Genomic DNA, 20,566 nt, shown 5'->3' with positions numbered 1-20,566 from the left:
ATATTCTGCCATCATCTGAATTGTATATCAGCTATGGGTGGAGATACTCTCTAACATACGTTACTCCTCCTCTCTCTCTCTTTTTTCTTTGTCTGCTGCAACAAACGTTTTCCCAAATTTCTTAACTTCTAATAAATTCTGATCATTTTTTCTTATATGAGTCTCCTGTAAACATACCACATCTATATGCATCTTCTTGATTTGGTGGAAGATTCGTTTTCCTTTTTGTGATGCATTTAAGCCATTTATTATAAGTAATTTTAGTTTTTGTCTATCCATCTTTCACGTCTTTTCGGATCTCTTTCTTATTTCTCTGTCATTGCGTTGTAACTATTTGGGATAGAAAAAACTTCCTTTTTCGCTTTGCTTTCCCCCCTTTTGTTCTGTTTCATAGTTAAAGCTCCTTATTTGTGGGAGTCTTCATCCGATGCGCTTCATCCTTCTTCCTGGAGTCCAAGCTCTTCCCCCTACCTATCTAGAAAGTCTTCTAATTTAAATATTGAGTTAATGTTTTGCCTCTTGCCATCATATGCAAAAAGGATTCCCTCTGGTAACAGCCATCTATATATTATTTCATTTGACCTCAACAAATTTACAAGAGTTGTATATTCTTACCGCTTTTCTCTTACCCTCCAGGGAATTTCTTTTAGTACTCTAATTTCCGTTTCTCTTATTTGGAGAGGTGTTTCATTTACTGCTTTCAAGATCTTATCTCGCATATCTCTTTTACAGAATTTTACATGGACCTCCCTTGGTAGCTTATTTTTTCTTGTGTATGACGAGTTCATTCTAAAAGTGATGTCAATCTCTTGAGAAATTTCTTTGATGGATTCTACCCCTATATATTCAGCTAGAGCCAGTGTCATATCCTCTTTTATATTCTCATCCTTCTTTTCTGGTATATTTTGAAATCTTAGGGTATCTGCAGCTTTTTCCATCTCAAATTTTATTATTGTACCCTCCACTGAGTCTTGTTTCTCTTTTATAGATTGTAGTTGCTGGTCTATCTCTTCAATTTTGATTTCCAATTTGTTAGTCAAAGTTGCTAATGTTGAGATCTCTTGTTTATTTTCTAAAATCTGTTTTTTAAATTCCTCTGTTTGTGTATTTATTTGATTTGTAAGAGCATCTAACTTTGCATCGGTTCTATAACTTTAATAAGAGCTGCTTCAACAGCTGAATTCACTGCTAATGTAACAGTTTCTTGTATCAAGTTTTTTAGGTCTTTTATATTCATTTGTGGTAGATTTGTTGGTAGGGATGGAATAGATGTCCTCCTAGCTCCACTGGCCTTATCCATTATCCTTATCTTTGTATATTGTTGCTTAGTTCTTGAATTTAGGTATAAGAACATAAGAGACGCCAATGTTGGATCAGGCCAAAGGCCCATCCAGTCCAACACTCTGTGTCACACAGTGGCCAAAAATACCAAGTGCCATCAGGAGGTCCACCAGTGGGGCCAGGACATTAGAAGCCCTCCCACTGTTGACCCCCCCCAAGCACCAAGATGACAGAGCATCACTTGCCCCAGAGTCCCTATCTATACCTTGTGGCTAATAGCCACTGATGGACCTCTGCTCCATATGCTTATCTAATTCCCTTTTGAAGCCGTCCATGCTTGTAGCTGCCACCACTTCCTGTGGCAGTGAATTCCAAGTGTTAATCACTCTTTGGGTGAAGAAGTACTTCCTTTTATCCGTTCTAACCCGACCGCTCAGCAATTTCATGGAGTGCCCACGGGTTCTTGTATTGTGAGAAAGGGAGAAAAGTACCTCTTTCTCTACCTGCTCTTTCCCATGCATAATCTTATAAACCTCAATCATGTCACCCCTCAGTCGTCGTTTCTCCAAGCTAAAGAGCCCTAAGCGCCTTAACCGTTCCTCATAGGGAAAGTGTTCCAACCCTTTTATCATTCGAGTTGCTCTTTTCTGCACTTTTTCCAAAGCTATAATATCCTTTTTAAGGTGTGGTGACCAGAATTGCACACAGTATTCCAGATGAGGTCGCACCATTGATTTATATAGCGGCATTATGATATTGGCTGATCTGTTTACAATACCCTTCCTAATAATCCCCAGCATAGCATTGGCCTTCTTTATTGCAGTCACACACTGTCTCGACATTTTCAGTGAGTTATCTACTACAACTCCAAGATCTCTCTCTTGATCTGTCTCTGCCAGTTCAGACCCCATCAACGTGTATTTATAGTTAGGATTTTTGGCTCCAATGTGCATCACCTTGCACTTGGCCACATTGAACCCCATTTGCCATGTTGACGCCCACTCGCCCAACTTTGACAGATCCCTTTGGAGTGCCTCACAATCCTCACTGGTTTTCACCACCCTGAACAACTTCGTATCATCCGCAAATTTAGCCACTTCACTGCTTACTCCCAACTCCAAATCATTAATGAACAAGTTAAAAAGCAGTGGACCAAGTACTGATCCCTGTGGTACCCCACTGCTTACACCCCTCCACTGGGAGAACTGCCCATTTATACTCACTCTCTGTTTTCTATTAATTAGCCAGTTTTTGATCCATAAAAGGACTTGTCCTTTTATCCCATGATTTTTGAGCTTGCTTAGGAGCCTTTGATGAGGAACTTTATCAAAAGCTTTCTGGAAGTCAAGGTAAACAATATCTATTGGATCCCCCTTGTCCACATGTTTGTTCACCCCCTCAAAGAACATTAACAGGTTAGTGAGACAAGATCTTCCCTTACAGAACCCATGTTGAGTCTGCCTCAATAGGTTTTGTTCATCTATGTGCCTACTAATTCTTTCCTTAATAATGGTTTCCACCAATTTACCCGGTATCGACGTCAGACTGACAGGCCTGTAATTTCCCGGATCTCCTCTGGAACCCTTTTTAAAGATGGGAGTGACATTAGCTACCTTCCAGTCCTCAGGAATGGAGGCTGATTTTAAGGAGAGATTACATATTTTTGTCAGGAGATCCACAAGTTCACAATTGAGTTCTTTCAGAACTCTTGGATGTATGCCATCTGGGCCTGGTGATTTATCAGTTTTTAAGTTGTTTATCAGTTTTAGGACCTCCTCTCTCGTCACCTCAATCTGACTCAGGTCTTTCAACACCCCTCCCGAACTCAGCGGCTCTGGAGTGGGCAAGCACCTCTCATCTTCCACAGTGAAGACGGAGGCAAAAAATGCATTTAGCTTCTCAGCCATTTCCCTATCATCCTTCAGTACTCCTTTTACCCCTTGGTCATCCAAGGGCCCCACTGCCTCCCTGGCTGGTTTCCTGTTTCTAATGTATTTGAAGAAAGTTTTATTGTTGGTCTTTACATTTTTTGCTATATGCTCCTCATATTCCCTTTTTGCATGCCTGACCACAGACTTGCATTTTATTTGCCATAGCCTGTGTTCTGTTTTATCAGCCTCACTGTGACTAGCTTTCCACCGCTTAAAGGAATCCTTTTTACCTTTTACAGCTTCCATTACTTTGTTTGTTAACCATGTAGGCTTTTTCTTATACCTGTTTGTGCCTTTCCTAACCTGCGGAATATATTTTATTTGAGCTTCTAGAATTGTAGTTTTAAACAGTTTCCAAGCTTCCCCAATGGTTTTGACCCTTTCTACTTTTCCCTTCAGTTTCCTCCCCACATGTCCCCTCATATCAGAAAAATTACCCCTTTTAAAGTTAAAAGTGGTTGTGTGAGTCTTTTTGGCCAATTCCCTATTTGTACAAATGTTGAACTCAACAACATTATGATCACTGTTCCCAAGCGGTGCAATCACTTTTACATCTCTCACCAGGTCTTGAGTGTTACTTAGGACCAAATCAAGGATCGCCTCTCCCCTGGTAGGTTCCATGACCATCTGCTCCATAGCACAGTCATTTAGAGTGTCTAGAAACTCAATCTCTTTCTCTCGACTAGAACACATATTGACCCAATCAATGTGTGGGTAGTTAAAATCACCTATTACGACACAGTGTTTTTGTCTAGCTGCTATCTTTAATTCATTCATCATTTTATAATCCTCCTCTATCTTTTGATCCGGTGGGCGATAACAAACTCCCAGTGTTAAGTTTCCTTTTGGCCCCCCTATTTCAACCCACAGAACTTCAAGAAGCGAATCCAATTCTCTTAGCCTCTCGATCTTTCTGGACTTTATACCCTCTCTGACATACAGAGCCACCCCACCTCCAACCCTTCCCCCCCTATCCTTCCGATATAATATATAACCGGGAATCACCGTATCCCACTGATTTTCCTCATCCCACCAAGTTTCTGAAATACCCACAATGTCTATTTTTCCCTCTGACACCAAGCACTCCAACTCCCCGATTTTACCTCGGACACTTCGAGCATTTGTATAGAAACAGCTGTAATTTCCCATACTGGTTAAGCCTGCCACCTTCCTCTTGCAATCTCGAGACCTTGTCAGGCAGTCCATGTCACTAGCCATGGTCTCAGTGGACAATTTCAATCCACCTCCCTGTAGAAAAGCAACAGGTACCCCCTCATCTCTCTGAGATGAGCCAACCCGAACCAGAGACTTTTCATCTCCTGTCGGCTTTCCGCCAATATTCAGTTTAAAAACTGCTCTGCCACCTTTTTGATTTTAAGCGCAAGCAGCCTGGTTCCTTCTCGGGACAAGTGGAGACCATCTCACCTGTACCTCTGTACCTCTGTACCACCTGTACCTCAGTGGACAAGTGGAGACCGTCTCACCTCTTGTTCCAAAAAGCATCCCAGTGGCTAACAAACTTGAAACCTTCCCCCCTACACCATCGTCTCATCCACGCATTGAGACTCCTGATCTGTGCCTGTCTCTCCGGCCCTGCGCGTGGAACAGGTAGCACTTCTGAGAAGGCTACCTTGGAGGTCCTGGCCTTGAGTTTCCTGCCCAGCAGCCTAAATTTCTCCTCCAGGACCTCACGACTGCATTTCCCCACATCGTTGGTGCCGACATGCACCACGACCACTGGCTCCTCCCCAGCACTATCTACCAGCCTATCTAAAACACGCGTAATGTCCGCTACCTTTGCACCAGGCAGGCAAGTCACCATACGGTCAGTACGCGGGTTCGCCACCCAGCTGTCTACCTGCCTAAGGATCGAATCACCCACTACCAAGAGCCCCCCTCCCACCCTGCCCAGGGATGGTTCCTTGGTGCAAAAGGATAACCGCTCACCAGCTGGGGAAGAGGTCCCTTCTGAGGGCACATTCCCCTTATCCTCAGCACGGTGCCCTGTTTCCCCTAGACCCTCATGCTCCCTGACAGCAGCGGGGCTGCCAGATCCAGAGTGGGACGTAGCTAACAAGTCCCCGAGAGTCTTTTCTGTGCGCCTAGCTGACTGTCTCTGCTTCTCCAGGTCAGCCACCTTGGCCTCAAGGGAGCACACACGTTCCCTGAGAACCAGGAGCTCCTTGCACCGAGCACACACCCAAGACTTCTGCCCAGTGGGCAGATAGTCATACATGTGACACTCCGTGCAAAACACTGGATAGCCCCCAACCCCCTGCTGGCATTCTGGCTTCATAATTCTTTTAAAATAAGTAAATGTAATCCCCCTTTTAAATCCCTTTGTATTTATGTGTTTTTTTCTTGTCAAAGTCAAATTACTTTATGGGGAAAACAAGGAGCCTAGGGTTTTCACTTTCTGCCTCTTCTTGGGCGTCTCACAGAGCCCCTAGTCCAAGAGTCAAATAGCCCTTTAGCTCGCCCTTCGGCTTGTGCCAGAGGCTCATGCCTCTGGCAAGGTGCTTTCTTAAATACTGAATTACAGTCAATCACAGTCAAACAATGCCCCTTCCTCTCCCTCTCTCAAGCAGCCAGGACTCTGCAACAACTCTAATTGCTTTCACACACTCCCAAACACAGTCCTCCCACCCAATATCCTAAGCTGAATCCCCTCAGCTGAAAGCAAGTAAAAAAACACTCACCCCTCTAGCAGCTCTGTCTCCTGCTCCTGCTCAGAGCTCAGCTGGGTCTCTATTTAAAGCTCTAGAAATTTTCTTTTCTTTTTTTCTTTATTGTTTTAATTTTTAATTTTTTAATAATCCTACTATCCTATACATTTCTTGTCTTTATTTCTTCTGGTATTTAAGTTATCCTTAACCTCTAAGTATTCCACTAAAATCACAATGTTTTCCCTACCACCTATTTGACCCTTCGACTTAAGTTCTACCCTAATATCCTAATAATATAACATGACAAAGAAAATACATCCACAAATTATTTCAACCTTTTATCCCCCTAATCTTCTTTCTTCTTTCTTCTGTCTTTCTTCTTGTAGGTTCTTCTGGTTTATTCAGTTAAATGATTAACCATCTGCCCATTCCTTTAAGGGTCTATAGATTGGCTCAGAAATTTATCAAATATACAAAAATAGCTAAGGGCAGTGCAATATTTCTTATTGTAATTCAGCTTGCAATAGGTGAGATACAGTGTAGATATGGCATATACTGTGTCCAGTTCAAGTACACAGTTATAGTAAAATGTAACAAGTGGTTGTTACTAACGGGTCTTCCCATACTCCCGTCACTGCCTCTGTTTCAGCTGTAGAGAGTACCTTTTCACACTAGGAAACAGCTTAAAAGAGACAAGGTAGAAATTGTACCTAAGGGAGACTGAACGTCTTTTCCCCGCCGCATATCTTTTAGGGAGAGAGCATCAGTCCTCCCTTCTTTTCTTGTTCACGGCTCCCTGTTCAAATTTAAAGGGCAAGCCCATTTTCTCCATCTTGAGTCAAAAGAGGAAATTCAAAATAGGAAGCAAGCAAAAGAAAAAACCCACAGTTGTTGTTAATGTGCTCACGGTGTTTCGAAGCCAATTCCAGCTGGAAGTCTCTGTCAGTTTTGTTGGGCTCGACTAGGACTCAGCGATGAACGCTGAGCGTCTTTCCTCCATCTTGGAGCAGCTTCGGGTTTCGCGTGTGAGCCGCCGCTTGTCTCCGCTTCCTGAAGCAAGCTCCCTGCTGCAAGCTCTTTCTCCAGAAGAGCTCGTTGGTGTTCAGGGTGATTTGGCCCCTGGGGGGCTGGGGAGTTCTATCAGGATTGTTCCCGCCACTGCCCGCCGTCCTCGAATCTTCAAAGTATTTATTGAGCTACACAGCAGAGGAAAGGAACAAGAGGGTGGCCTGGATGGAAGTTACCTGGAGCTTTTATTTCATAGGATTTTCTTCTGTGCTGCTGATAGCTTCATTTCTGGTGCTCCTTGTAGTCTCTGTTTGGTAACATACTGGGGTGGGGGGAGTGGTTCAGGATATTTTTCATTACTCAGAAGTAGTTCTCATTAAAGAAAAGGTTAGTAACCCCTGTTGTAGAAGCAGGTAACAAGAGAGTGTAGTTGTCTTCATGCCCAGCTTATGAACTTCCTATGGCCTTGTCTAGCCAGTGGTGGAAACTGAACAATGGAGTATTCAGACCTTTGGTCTGATCCAGGAGGGGTGTTCTTATGCTTGTTTTTGAGGTATATTTGCTGTTGCTTTTTACTGTTTATGTTGGATAGTAAATGAACTTCTTTTTGAAAGTACCCATAAGGACACAATTTCAGACATAGGATGACCTTACATAAATTACCAAAGAATAATAATTAAATCAACAAACTAACTTCTGGATCAGCTTCACAAGAGCAGCGCTGATTCAGTATCTGTTTTCCATTAACAGCTCTCCTTCCAGAATATATATTAATATTTTGGCAGCATAGGTTTCTAAGAGAATAGAAGGAAAATAAGAAACTCCAGCAAAGGTTTGGATAAGTACAATGTGTGGTTGTAATTATTCAGAATTACACAGCAATCAACTCTGGCTCCTTTTGACTCCAATCCAATTACATTATTTTAAAGACACTGGCACTTAACCCTACTTTAAGATGCTCATTGGTGTGTGATTGCACAGAAAAGCAATCTTATTCAGAGTAAGAAAAAATCTCCTTGAAATACGCTTCTTATCTGATGTTTTTATTTATGAAAGAGGAAATGGAGACCAGATGGGCACTTCCCAGAGGACAACTGCCGAGAGAACAAATGTTTCAGAGTACAAAAAAGACAGCTCTACAATTAATCTGTATTGTATGAAATGCTGAAAGAAATGTAGTTATTGCCTGTGTACTTGTAAGGATTGTAGTAAGAAGGAGAATGTATTTCATATGGCCATAGTGGATGCTGCTCTCTTTTTAGATGAGTTTTTCTTGTACCACCAGTGGAGATTCATACGGCACTCCTTGATTTAGGGAGGGTAGTGTTACTCTATGTAGGGTTGCCAGGTATCTTACCTATTGCGGAAGGGGGAGAAGCTCCCGGTCCAGGACATTCACTGGTGGATGCTCTAGCATTCAACTTAAAAACTCTATGATACCATAGAGCTTTCAGGCCAAATGCTAGAGTGTCCCCCCGAAGACATGCCTAGCATGATGACATCACCTCTGGGTGACGTCATCACGCCAGGAAGTCAGCCCGATCCGGGCACTTTGGGTGCAGGGTTCCCCTTGCAGGCCGGCAGATCAAAGACTCCTTGAGCGGGCAACCCCCCGCCCCCCCTGGGGGACCTGGCAGCCCTAACTCTATGTTAGGCTGTTGCATAATCCATTAATGTAGTGGAATTATCATTTTTTAAACTGGCTTATTATAAAAACGCTAGTGCATTTATAAAGTAGGTTGCTGCTCCATATGAGGCAATATTAAGGAATAAATTTTCAGAACATCCTTATGAGATTTCAGAATCCTGACATGTTCCACTATCTAACACGGGGTGCCCAACATGATGCACAAGGTAGCACCCATCAACACTTTTCTTGGCTCCCACTAAGTGTTTTTAGAAAGTGGATGGACCAGATGGGGCTTTTATTGGTCACTGGAGATATGATTGGCTATGCAGATCAAAAAAAGTTGCTTCAGCAGCAGCTGGCACCACAGCACAAGGATCTTCACTGCATTATGGGAGGTAAACTGTATATAAGCAAAAAACTACTTTAAAACTATATGTTCATTTTAGAAGGCATCCTGTTAAGCAGAGCTTCTGCCTGATATGTTGAAGAGTGACTATTAGAATTATGCATAACTTCACTCCCTGACATTTTGTGGTTGGCTCTGCCTCCTGCAGGAAGCCATTTTGTAGTTGGCTGCACTTCCTGCAGCAGCCATTTTGAGGTTGTGCCCATGATCCTGTATCATGATTCCAAAGCCATACAGGCTCAAAAAGGTTGGAAACCCGTGGTCTAGTGTTTTTGCATTCAATGTTAAGCATTGTAATATTTCTTTTAAAATTATTGCTGTTAATGCACACTTTCCCTCTAAATGTGGAAAAGTGCATGGATAGTGGAACTTTCCTTTTCATCTAGATTTCTTTTCCATAAGAGCTGGAAATTAGAGCAGCATAAAAAGTAGCATTTGAAGCAAGGAAGGGCCTTGCTTGGAAATCTTCAGCATTATTGAGTATCCTGTGTTCCCAGGGCACCAGAGACTTGCTAGATCGCCTGCCTGAGATAATGAGGAGTCTAACTGATATGCCGGAAATGTGAGCTGATTGCTGTGACAAAAAGTAGCAATAAGCTGAATAAGATATGATTTGATATAATTGGGTTTGCCATATTTGGAATATTTTGTAATTTTGCAAGATTTGCAGTTGCTTCATATTACAAAATATTATTTGTAATGTTTTGTAAAATACATGTGGTTTGGTTTTCACTAAGAGAATTGTGTTTTCAGTAAAAGGAACAGGGGAATTAAGGTTTCGCTGTTCCTGTAGCCAAAGAGTTTGTGGAAATAGGGTTAGTGACTTTAGACACAGAATTTTGATTGGTTAATATAACAGATGATGGATGTGATTGGTCAGGGAAGTGAAGATGGTAGTTAGAAGGGCTGTTAAAGGAGTCAGGAGCTGTTGGTTAGAGATCTCAAGGGACTTGTGAGGAAAGGTAGAAAAAAAAGAAAATTCTTCCTGAACTCCCGAATCTAGTAAAACTTTTCACAATAATAGAGGTAAGAACATCAGAAGGGCCCTGTTGGTTCATACCAGTTGTCCATCTAGTCCAGCATCCTGTCTCAGCCCTGTAGCCAGGAATGGGGGGGGCACTGCTAATTAAATTAAACAGCCTTGGTGAGTGGATGGACAGCCAGCTTGGCTCCCCCATTAGTGGACCTGGCGAGCTCCAGCCCCTGCCCAGCGGCTGTGCTCCCCACACTGGGTTGCCAAAGGGAGGCCACCCAGGTGTCTTTTCAGCAGCCCCTAGCAGCTCCCTTGCAAGCCTCCCTGCTGCCTTCAGGCCCTCCCACCTCCAGACAGAGCTCCTCGGTTGACCGCTTGAGCACTCCCTCTTTTCCTTCTGCACCCTTACCTGGCTTCCTCTACTTAGTGCCCAGCTGTGCAGCTCAATGATCCCCACCCAGGGGGCCCCACAAAAGCATCACAGTGGTGAGGGCAGCCCAGAGCTCTTTGGGTGTCAACGTGGGCAGGAAGGATGGGGTGGTAGGACTCCACAGCCATGCCTTGTCCCAAGAAGGACAATATCCCAAGAACAGTTTCACAGAACCAGAATACACAGCAGAAAAACCCAACATATCTGTGAAAACGACCCTGTAAAAAGCTCAAGGAAAATTCCATATATAATGGGAAATGAAAGTAAACATGCTTGCAGACAAGTTACAATGCTTCTAAGTTCCAAAAGTCCAATTTTAACAGGTTTCTGGATACACTCTTTTCAAGTAAATATCAGAATATTTTCTTAAGCCTCAGAAAATAAAATAAGATGAATGAAAACCAGTATGGAAATTACAAAGTAAAAAGAAAAATTATTTTGTTTTCAACATTTAAACACTTACCAATTCCTCCAGGGGCTGCGTGGCAGACCCAGCAAGCCCTGCTCCCCTTTCCCCTGACAAAGGCTCAAAGTGCCCTCTGTCACCGCCAGGTTACCTTCGGCCCCTTGTTTGGAGGGTCAGCGCAGGGGACAGGCTCAGAGCAATTTCACTAGCCTTCCTTATGTCCTCCTTCCACCCACCAAGAAGCAGGAAGAGCTGCAGGAAGGAAAGAGGGTTAGCGAAATTGCTTCGGGATAGCACAGCTTAAACAATTGGGGTGGGCGGGGGATTGGGGTGGGGGCAGAGCAGATACGAAAGGGGGCATTGCCCCATGTGGCCCACTGCTGGCTACAGCCCTGTCCTTTCTCACACAGTGGCCAGCCATTTCCTCTGGAGATCCAACAACAAGGCATAGAGGCTGAGGCCTTCCCCTGGTGTTGGTTCCTGGTTCTAGTATTCAGACATTTGCTACCTCTGAATGTGGAGGTTCCCCTCAGTAACCATGGCTAGTAGTAGGGTTGCCAGCCCCCAGTTGGGTGGGTGAGATCCCCCAATTTTGTGGGCTCTCCTGCCCACCACTGGCCAGCTGGCTGGAGGGGGGAAGCCCTGCCTCCAACAGCCACAACCTGGCATAAGGCCCCCAACATGATGATATCACATGGAAGTGATGTTGTCATGCTGGGGATGTTGCGTGTGGTGACGTTGCCCTGCCCTCCACTCCTAGAGACCTCCCTCCCAACCCCTGCCGGCAACGAGGTAATACCTGGCAACCCTAGCTAGTAGCCATCCATTTGTTTGATCCCCTTTTAAAGTTGTCTATGCATGTGGCCATCACTACATCCTCTGGTAGTGAATCCCACAGTTTAATAACTTGCTGTGTAAAGAAGCATTTCCTTTTGTCCATCCTGAATCTGGATGCCCTCGAGTTCTAGTACTTTCGGAGAGGGAGAAAAAGCTCTCTTGGCCAACTCTCTCCACCCCATGCATCTATATATCTAATAGTGAAGTGCCCCCATCTTTGCGGATATCTATATCTGCACTTCGGGGGCACTTGGGGGGCAGGGAGAGGTTTGTGCACACGTGGGGCAGTCCCCACATGTGCACAAAAATCCTAAATGGTGAAAAAAAATCGGGGGGATGTTTAAATCCCCCCGAAACTCACAGAGCGTCCCCTGCACATGCGCAGGGGACGCTCTGCGACCGCCGCAGACGCCGCCACCGCTGGGAAGGTAAGCGGCGAGCCGGCGGGGGAGAGCCAGGCGATCCGGGATGGCCGTTGTGTCCCACCCCCAGAAGCAGCAGCTCTGAGCGCCTTCCTCCCGGCCTGGCTGGTGCAATTCCTTACCTTCCGGAGCTGGGGCGGGTGTGACGTGCAGCGGCTCAGCTAGCCATGGAGGCCATGGGGCTGCTGCGCGGGCTCCCGGGCAAGTGTCTGGCGGCGAGGGGGCGGGGGAGTCGGCGGTGGCGGTCGGTATCTGCATCCGTGGCAGAAAGTAATGGGTAGGAAGAAGACTAGAGCCGCCGCTCTACCCCTTACCCCTCGCGGCTTTTTCTCCATCCCTCCCCCACTAGAGCCGCCGTTTGCAGCTCTGCCTCCCTCCCCACCTCACCCCCGCGAGTATCGCAGGTCCACCTCTTGTAATTTTATAAACCTCTATCATGTCCCCCCTTAGTTGTCTCTTTTCTAGCCTTTCTGCATAGAGAAAGTGCTGCAACCTCCTAGGTTGCACTTTTTCAAACTCTGATGTCCTTTTAGAAATACAGTGACCAAAACTACACAGTATTCCAAATGTGGCTGCAACATAGATCTATACCGAGGTATTACAATATCAGCCATTTTATTTTCAGTCCCTTTCCATATAATCCCTAAAATAGAGTTTGCCCTTTTTACCACTGCAGCACACCGGGTTGACGCTTTCATTGAGCTATCTACTATGACCCTAAGTTCTTTTTCCCTCTCAGTCTCAGCAAATTCAGACCCCATTAGCCTATGCTTAAAGCTGGGATTTTTTTTTGTCCCATTGAGCACAGTGCATCACCTTACACTTACCAACATTGAACTTCATTTGCTACATTGTAGCCCACTCCTCCAATTTATGAAGATCCTCCTGGAGCCTTGGTCCATCCTGAATAATTTTGTGTCATCTGTAAACTTGGCTGTTTCACAACTCACCCCTAGTTCCAGATCGTTTATGAATAAATTAAATAGTACTGGTTCCAATACCGATCCTTCTGGGACATCACTGCTTACTTCCCTCCATTTGTGAAAACTGTTCATTGATTCCTACTTTTTGCTTCCTGACATTTAACCAGTTCTTAATCCATAAAAGAACCCATCCTGTTTTCCCATGACTGCTAAGTTTCCTTGGGAGTCTTTGGTGAGGTACCTTGTCAAAATTCTTTTGAAAGTCCAAGTATATCTACCAGGTTACTGTTATCTACTTGCTTGTTTGCTTTCTCAAAGAACTCCAGAAGGTTGGTGAGATAGGACTTCCCTTTGCAGAAGCCATGCGCCCCCCCCCCCCAATCAGGCTTTGTCTCTCTATATGCCTAATATAGTCTATCTTTGATTACAGTTTCTACTAATTTGACAGGGTCAAATGTTAGGGTAACTGTCCTGTAACTTATTGGTTTCCCTCTAGACTGCTTTTTAAAAATCAGTGTAACATTTGCTACTATCCAATCTTCTGGTACATTGGCTGAATTTAGTGATGTTACATCTATGGGTTAGTAGATCAACAGTCTCACATTTGAGTTCCCTAAGAACTCTGGGATGTATGCCATCAGGATCCGGAGACCTACTGGTTTTTAATTTCCCCACTAGGTCTAGAACGTCATATGTGGTCACCTCGATTTGGTTCAGTTCTTTAGACTCCCTTCCTGAAATTGGTATCTGTGGTATGGGTATATGTCCCACACTTTCCACAGTGAAACAGAAGTAAAAAAATTCATTGAGCTTCTCTGTCATTTCCCCATCTTCCTTTAGAAATCCTTTTATTCCTTTGTCATCCAAAGGCCCCACTGCTTCTCTGGCTGGTTTCCTGCTCCAGATATATTTAAAGAAATGTTTATTATTTGTATTGATGCTTTTAGCAACCTGCTTCTCAGATTCTCTTTTTGCATGCCTAATTACTGATTTACTTTTCTTTTGCCAGAGCCTGTGGAACCGCCTGTTCAATTCATTGGGCCAGATCTCCACTTTTTAAAAGAAGCTTCTTTAATTTTTATAGTTGTCCTTGACTTGTGTTGTTAACCATGCAGGCATTCTTTTAGATTGGGTAGTGCTTTTCCTAACCTGTGAAATGGGTTCTGTCTGGGCTTCAATAAGTGTGGCTTCAGATAACTTCCAAGCACTCTCCAGGGATGTGTTTATCTGATTTAGGTTTGTGTTTATCTTAATTTTTGTTGTTTTGAATAAGCCATTTGATATAGCTATACCTTGTTACTGAGTGTTGCCCACCCAGCGGTTTGAAAGCCAAGTAACTACCTATCGGCGAGTAGATAAATGGGTACCCACCCTTAGTAGGGTGGGGGGCACCCTCCTCCTCCCATGGAGGTGTGTGTGGAGTGGCAGCGGCGGCAATGGCGACGGCGAGAACGGCGGCTGCAGCGGAGCAGCAGCGGCGGACGATCGGAGGAGGAGGAGGCGGTGTAACACTGAAGGCGGCAAGCGGCGGCAGCAGAGCCAGAAGGGGACTGATCCCTGGTGGCCAGCAGCGGAAGAGCAGGGCAGCTGTCGTCGACGGAGGTTGGAGGCGCAGTGACATCATCCAGAGGCGCGGAGCCGGAAGGACACAGTCGGGCTGAGGACAACGTCGCCGGCGATCCATCCATCCGCCTGTCTGCCTAAGCACTGGGACATCTCACAGCCGAAAGAAGAAGCCGAGCCGGGAAAAGTGGACGACACCAAGCCTCCACCAGGGTGCCGGTAGGCAGCCCCTCCCTTGAAATGATGTGGCCGTAGTTAGGGTTGATATAGGTGACTAGCACCCAAGAATTGTAAACCGCCCAGAGACCCCTACGGGGGTTAGGGCAGTATATCAAGTCGAATGATAAATAAATAAAATAAATTATGGCTTGATAGATTGAGCCAGCAAGTAGCAGACAATTAAATCGTAAAACCCAGGATGATCTTATAATTTCCTTGGTACTGGAAGATGCTACATATTCTGAAGTGACTAAACATTATCTTGAAACACTTGTCACTCATTCTCAAAGAGAAATATTTCACAAGAGGATTTCCCCTCCTACTGGTTCCCCAAATCTCCCAGTTTTTCCATTGGGAAAATGAGGAACACATCCGTGGGGGGAAAATTAGTTTCTGAATCTTTCTGTTTGTTTTTTCTGGACCTTTCTGTCTCTAGTGCCATATCTGTCAGAGCAGGCCACCACAGCTCACAAACCACAGACAGAACTTTTGTTTCACTGTCTCCAGGAGTTTTCAGGTGAAGACAGTTTATACATTCAGCTGTGAGCCACCACAGGCCACCACAGCTCACAAACCACAGACAGAACTTTTGTTTCACTGTCTCCAGGAGTTTTCAGGCGAAGACAGTTTATACGTTCAGCTGTGAGCCATCAGAGGATGCAAAATCGAACACGCGGCATGCACATATTAACTACCCTTTGGGACACAATGTATGGTTGTTGTACCATCATTTCCAAATCGCCCTGTTAAGCAATTTTGTGGCAGCATAATCCATAAGGACTGATTGGTGAGACAGACACATGGAAATGCAGTTGCACAGGTATTTTATCTTGTGCCATCCTCTGCCTGGATATGCTTAACTCACATATGCAATGTATTAGAATTTGCTGCCTCAGTAGGGCTGCCAGACCCCTGGTCTGGGTGGGGGTTTCCCTGATTTTTGGGGCTTCAACCCGCTGCTGGTCACCTGGCCAGTGAAAGAAGCCCTGCCCCCAAGCCCGCCCTTAAGCCTGACCACCTGTGGCTACCCCTTCTCTCCAGAGAGATTTAAAGGACTCTCCAGCTGATCAGGCCCTTTAAATCTTACAGGAGGAGAGGGAGAGAGGCAGCCACTGCTGCACGCCTGAACTCCAAGCAGGGATTCGCCACTTTGAATTCAGGTGCATGCAGCCCTGCTGACCAGAAGCATTAATAGGGTCCCTTTAAATGCTTCTGGGCAGTGGGAGGGGGCCTCTCTCGCCTGAATTCCAAGCAGCTTGGCCACTTAGAGTTCAGGCAAGCAAACCGTGCTGCCCAGAAGCATCCCTTTAAATGCTTCTGGGCAGCGGGGAGGGGGGCTTTCGTGCCTGCTACTTGGAGTTCAGGTGCATGGCCAGCGGCTGCCCCCCTCCTCTCCTGTAAGTTTTAAAAGGCCCAGCTGATTGGTGGGCCCTTTAAATCTCGCAGGAGGGAAGGGAGAGGGAGTAGTGGTGAGTCATAGTTGTTGGGGGTGGACTTGGGATGGTGATGTCCGCAGTGTGATGTCATCACATTGGGGATATCCCTGCCTCCTACAGGAACGCCCCCCAAAGTCCGCTCCCCAAAGTCCCCCGCTGGGGAGTCTGCAGGACCTGGCAACCCTATGTCTGAGGTAGGAATTTGATTTTGCTCTTATTTTAACTGTAGTGCTTTGTTTCTCACAGAGTAGTCAACAGAAGCCATTCACTTTTCTGGGGAGAAAATAAATGTAATATAATCTGTTGTCTAATGACAATTAAACAGAGGCGAACTGTAGTATCTATGGCCACTTTTCTGTTTGTTTATATATTTCAAATGAGAATATATATTCAATATATCCCATTAGGGTAAAATATAAATCATAAAAAGAATCCTTGTAAGTTTGTTTCTGTTTGAAAGTAACAATACTTTTCCTGACTGTTTTGGTAAGACTGGGCAATGATGATAACCAGTTTGAGCTGAGCATGGCCAACAGTGGATGTGAGGTGCATCGCTTTGACCCTAGCATCAGATCAGCACATATTCAAGAGGGACATCTCTGGTACCATCGCCTATCCATCGATTGGCGGGATCCCAATCCAGCAATTGCTGCTCATAAGCTTCATGCCAACACCAAGAAGCTTGGCACAATATTGAATGACTTTTCACACCACAAGGTAAGAATTCATCTGCTCTTCATATGGCTTTGAGGGGGACTTGAACGGACATAGTCATTGTCTTCATATTGCTTGGCCCTAGAGCTAGTATTTGTCTGCAGTGTCCCATTTATTAAGATAGCACAGAGAAAATCTGAATAGTCAGAAGCTTAGATAATTGGGAATGGTTTTCTAACCCTGATAAATCATTGTGGTAGCATGGTAGATACACAGCATCAGACACAGCCCACCCCTAGGTGGACCTAGGTGATTGTATAGAGCACCAGAGGGTAGTGGGCACCAGGGGCACCAAAATATGTTTACAGGTGGCAAGTGGTTGCCTTGCTCACCTTCCCTTACCTTGCACCTGAGAAGGAAGATCAGGAGACCACTGGTTCTGCCGCCCACAGGCTCCATTCCCTTCCTCCTTTGTGGCAGCCTGAGGCTCAGAGTGTTCCAGAGCCAGTGGCAGATTGCGGCGGTGGGGGGCAGGGGCGGGCTGGCTGGCTGCAGGGTGGTGATGGCAGGCCAACAGGTAGCCTAGGGCGCCAGAAGCCCTGAGGCTGGCCCTGTACAGCATATTTGGATAATCATGATATGCATAATCAACATTACACTATGGAAGTTTACATTTCTAGCTCTGGAGACGAAAATGAAAAATGGGAAGCAATAATGATTTAAAATGGATTTCTGTTAACTTTTAACCAGTCCTGTTCTCCTTTCACACACTCTCACATTATTTGCTACTTGCCTTTTTTATTAGCTGTTACACTTTAATAATAGCTCAAACTTAGTACTGTGATCTTTAATCCAGAATTTATTCAGTGAGGAACACATTTCAACTATAATTGGAACTGAAGACATGGTAAGAGGATTGTTTATGTTCGGAAGATCCTCACCCCCCCCCCCCCCCCAGTTGCAAAAGCATCATGTTTTGAAGTGGGTTGCACTGTACATTCTGAGCTTGCCTAACCTCCTTTTATGGCATTGAAAAAGCAGTAGTACACACCAGCTAACTTTTGCCAATGCATACTTCAAGAAATTCAGGACTCTGTAATCAGACTTTCGAGTAACTGCTGCCCTCAGGACTGTTGCAGGAATGAACTAAATCGCTAATACAGCTTGATGTCCACAGCTAGTGCCACATTTTTTGCTCCTTTTAAATATATAAGAGAAACTTATCTGAGGTAACCACTTTCCAGTCTTGTAAAACCAAGCCATGAAATGTAAAGTATTACTATAGAGGAAAAATGTGCTATCAGGAGGGATGGTATTAATATTTAGTTCCACTATCATGACTATTTTATAATTGTAAATGTGTCCTGTAGCCAAGAAATATGTGCAAATACATGGTTGTTGTGAGGATAAAATGGAGAAGGGGAGAATGTTGTAAGCCACTTTGCATCCCTGCTGGGGGAAAAGTGCAGTATAAATGAAATAAATAAAATAAATATTCCATTGTAAGCTTTTCTGAGTCAAAGCTCACACCCATTCCATTTTGTGCACTTCTGATTTTGGTTTGTTTAAATATTTATCTCCTTGAGGGTTTTGTGATCTCCTCAGTCTGTTGCTGGAGTACAATCTTGCTAATGGTTATTGTTTTTATTATTATTTATTCAGTGTATTAATTGTCTTATCCCAGCTTACTCTGGGCCTTGGGCAATGTACAAAGGGGCATAATACCATAAAAGTATACCAAAAAATTAAAATTCAATATACAATTTGATAAAAACTATGAAACCAGAATAAAAGTTCCAAGATGGTGTCCTGTAAATTTTCTAACCCAATTCTGGACTCTCTGGTCATTTTCTGGGCAAGGGGAAAGGGAACTGAGGACCAAAATGCAGAAGAGGGGGGAGGGTTATGAGGGGAGTTGTTATATCCTTTGCCTGGCATTTCAGGAATATTTATTTTAAACATTGTAAATTATTTATTAAAACATTTATACTCTGCCTTTCCTGTTGTTGTCCCCCCCCCATTGGCTTTCCTGTTGTGCATGCTCCGCCGCGACCTCCCCGCCACAGTTGAAACAGTGAGCGAACTTGAGGCCCCTTGCACGTCCTCGTTGGGCTTAGAATGTTTTGACCCATTCAGTCTGGAGGAAGTTGACAGATTGCTCGTAACTGTACGTCCAACCACATGCTCCTTGGATCCGTGCCCCTCCTGGCTCATCAAGGCGGGCCACGAGGGGTTTCGAGGTGCCATACGGGAGATTGTTAACAAGTCCCTCGTGGAGGGACGGTTCCCTGCGGCACTTAAGGAAGTGATGGTCCGCCCTCTCCTGAAAAAACCAACCTTAGACCCGACCGAATGGGCCAACTATCGGCCGGTGTCTAATTTGCCCTATTTGGGCAAATTGATCGAGAGGGCGGTGGCGGTACAGCTCCAGGGCTTTCTGGATGACGCTTCTGTCCTGGATCCACTTCAGTCCGGCTTTCACCCTGGTTATGGGACGGAGACGGCGCTGGTTGCCCTTACTGACGACCTCCAGAGGCATCTGGATCGAGGTGGTGTGGCGGCACTGGTGTTGTTAGATCTGTCGGCTGCGTTCGATACGGTCGACCACCAGTTGTTGACCCACCGCCTCGCCGACGTGGGGATACAGGGGCTTGCCCTTCAATGGTTTGCCTCTTTTCTCCAAGGCCGGGGACAGAGAGTGGTAATAGGGGAACAGCAGTCCCAGAGGCACCCGCTTGAATGCGGTGTGCCTCAGGGGGCAGTGCTTTCCCCGATGCTTTTTAACATCTATATGCGCCCTCTCGCCCAGATTGCCAGGAGGTATGGGCTGGGTTGTCATCAGTATGCAGATGACACCCAGCTCTATCTGATGTTGGGCGGCCGGTCGGGCTCCGACCCGGAAGATCTACACCAGGGATTACAGGCCGTGGCTGAGTGTCTCAGGCTGAGTCAGTTGAAACTAAACCCAACGAAGACGGAGGTCCTGGGCCTGAGTCGGAACGGTTTGGGGTTGGGGCTCCCTCTCCCGTCCTTCGACGGGGTGCCTTTGGTGCCTGCGTCGGAGGTTAGGAGTTTGGGAGTGCTCCTGGACTCCTCTTTAACGATTGAGGCCCAGGTAGCAGCCACTGCCAGGTCTGCATTTTACCATCTGAGGCAGGCTCGGCAGTTGGCTCCCTTCCTCGACCGCGAAGACCTGGCTACAGTGATCCATGCGACGGTCACCTCAAGGCTAGACTACTGTAACGCTCTCTACATGGGGCTGCCTTTGTCGCTGATCCGGAAGCTGCAGCTAGTGCAGAATGCGGCGGCTAGGCTGCTGATGGGCCTCCCCAGGTGGGAGCACATCAAGCCTGGGTTGAAGGCGCTGCACTGGCTGCCAATAGCATACCGAGTCCGCTTCAAAGTGCTGGGACTCACCTTTAAAGCCCTATATGGCCTGGGTCCGACCTACCTGAGGGACCGCCTTTCCCCGTATATACCCCCAAGAGCACTTCAGTCGGGGACCGAGAACCGGTTGGTGGTTCCGGGCCCACGAGAGTTAAAGTTCGCTGCGACAAGGGCTAGATCCACCTACCTGGTGGAATGAGCTCCCGGAGGAGATCAGGGCCCTGCGGGACCTTATGCAGTTCCGCAGGGCCTGCAAGATGGAGCTCTTCCACCAGGCTTTCATGTAGGGGCCGCTGCTGCTACCACCACCAACAACGGTGGTAACACCATCGAGGTCGGGAGTGCCCTTGGAAACTTAGCGGTAATAAGAAGTACGTGACAATGAGAACAGCGG

At 45.7% G+C, this 20,566-nt stretch overlaps 1 protein-coding gene across 1 annotated transcript in view; it reads left to right on the top strand.

Moving 5' to 3' along the window:
- METTL24 (methyltransferase like 24) overlaps positions 1–16,881 on the top strand; it is a 91,267-nt gene extending 74,386 nt beyond the window's left edge. Inside the window, exon 4 of the mRNA XM_015410512.1 lies at positions 16,623–16,881. Within this exon, the coding sequence (XP_015265998.1) occupies positions 16,623–16,881 (259 nt within the window). The remainder of the gene's footprint in view (positions 1–16,622) is intronic.
- The last annotated feature ends 3,685 nt before the right edge of the window (positions 16,882–20,566 follow it).

Source organism: Gekko japonicus, unplaced genomic scaffold (assembly GCF_001447785.1).
Source record: "Gekko japonicus isolate JY-2015 unplaced genomic scaffold, Gekko_japonicus_V1.1 scaffold2512, whole genome shotgun sequence".
Lineage (NCBI taxonomy): Eukaryota > Metazoa > Chordata > Lepidosauria > Squamata > Gekkonidae > Gekko > Gekko japonicus.
Note: the sequence above shows the minus strand (reverse complement) of the source record. Positions and strands in the feature narration are given on the sequence as shown.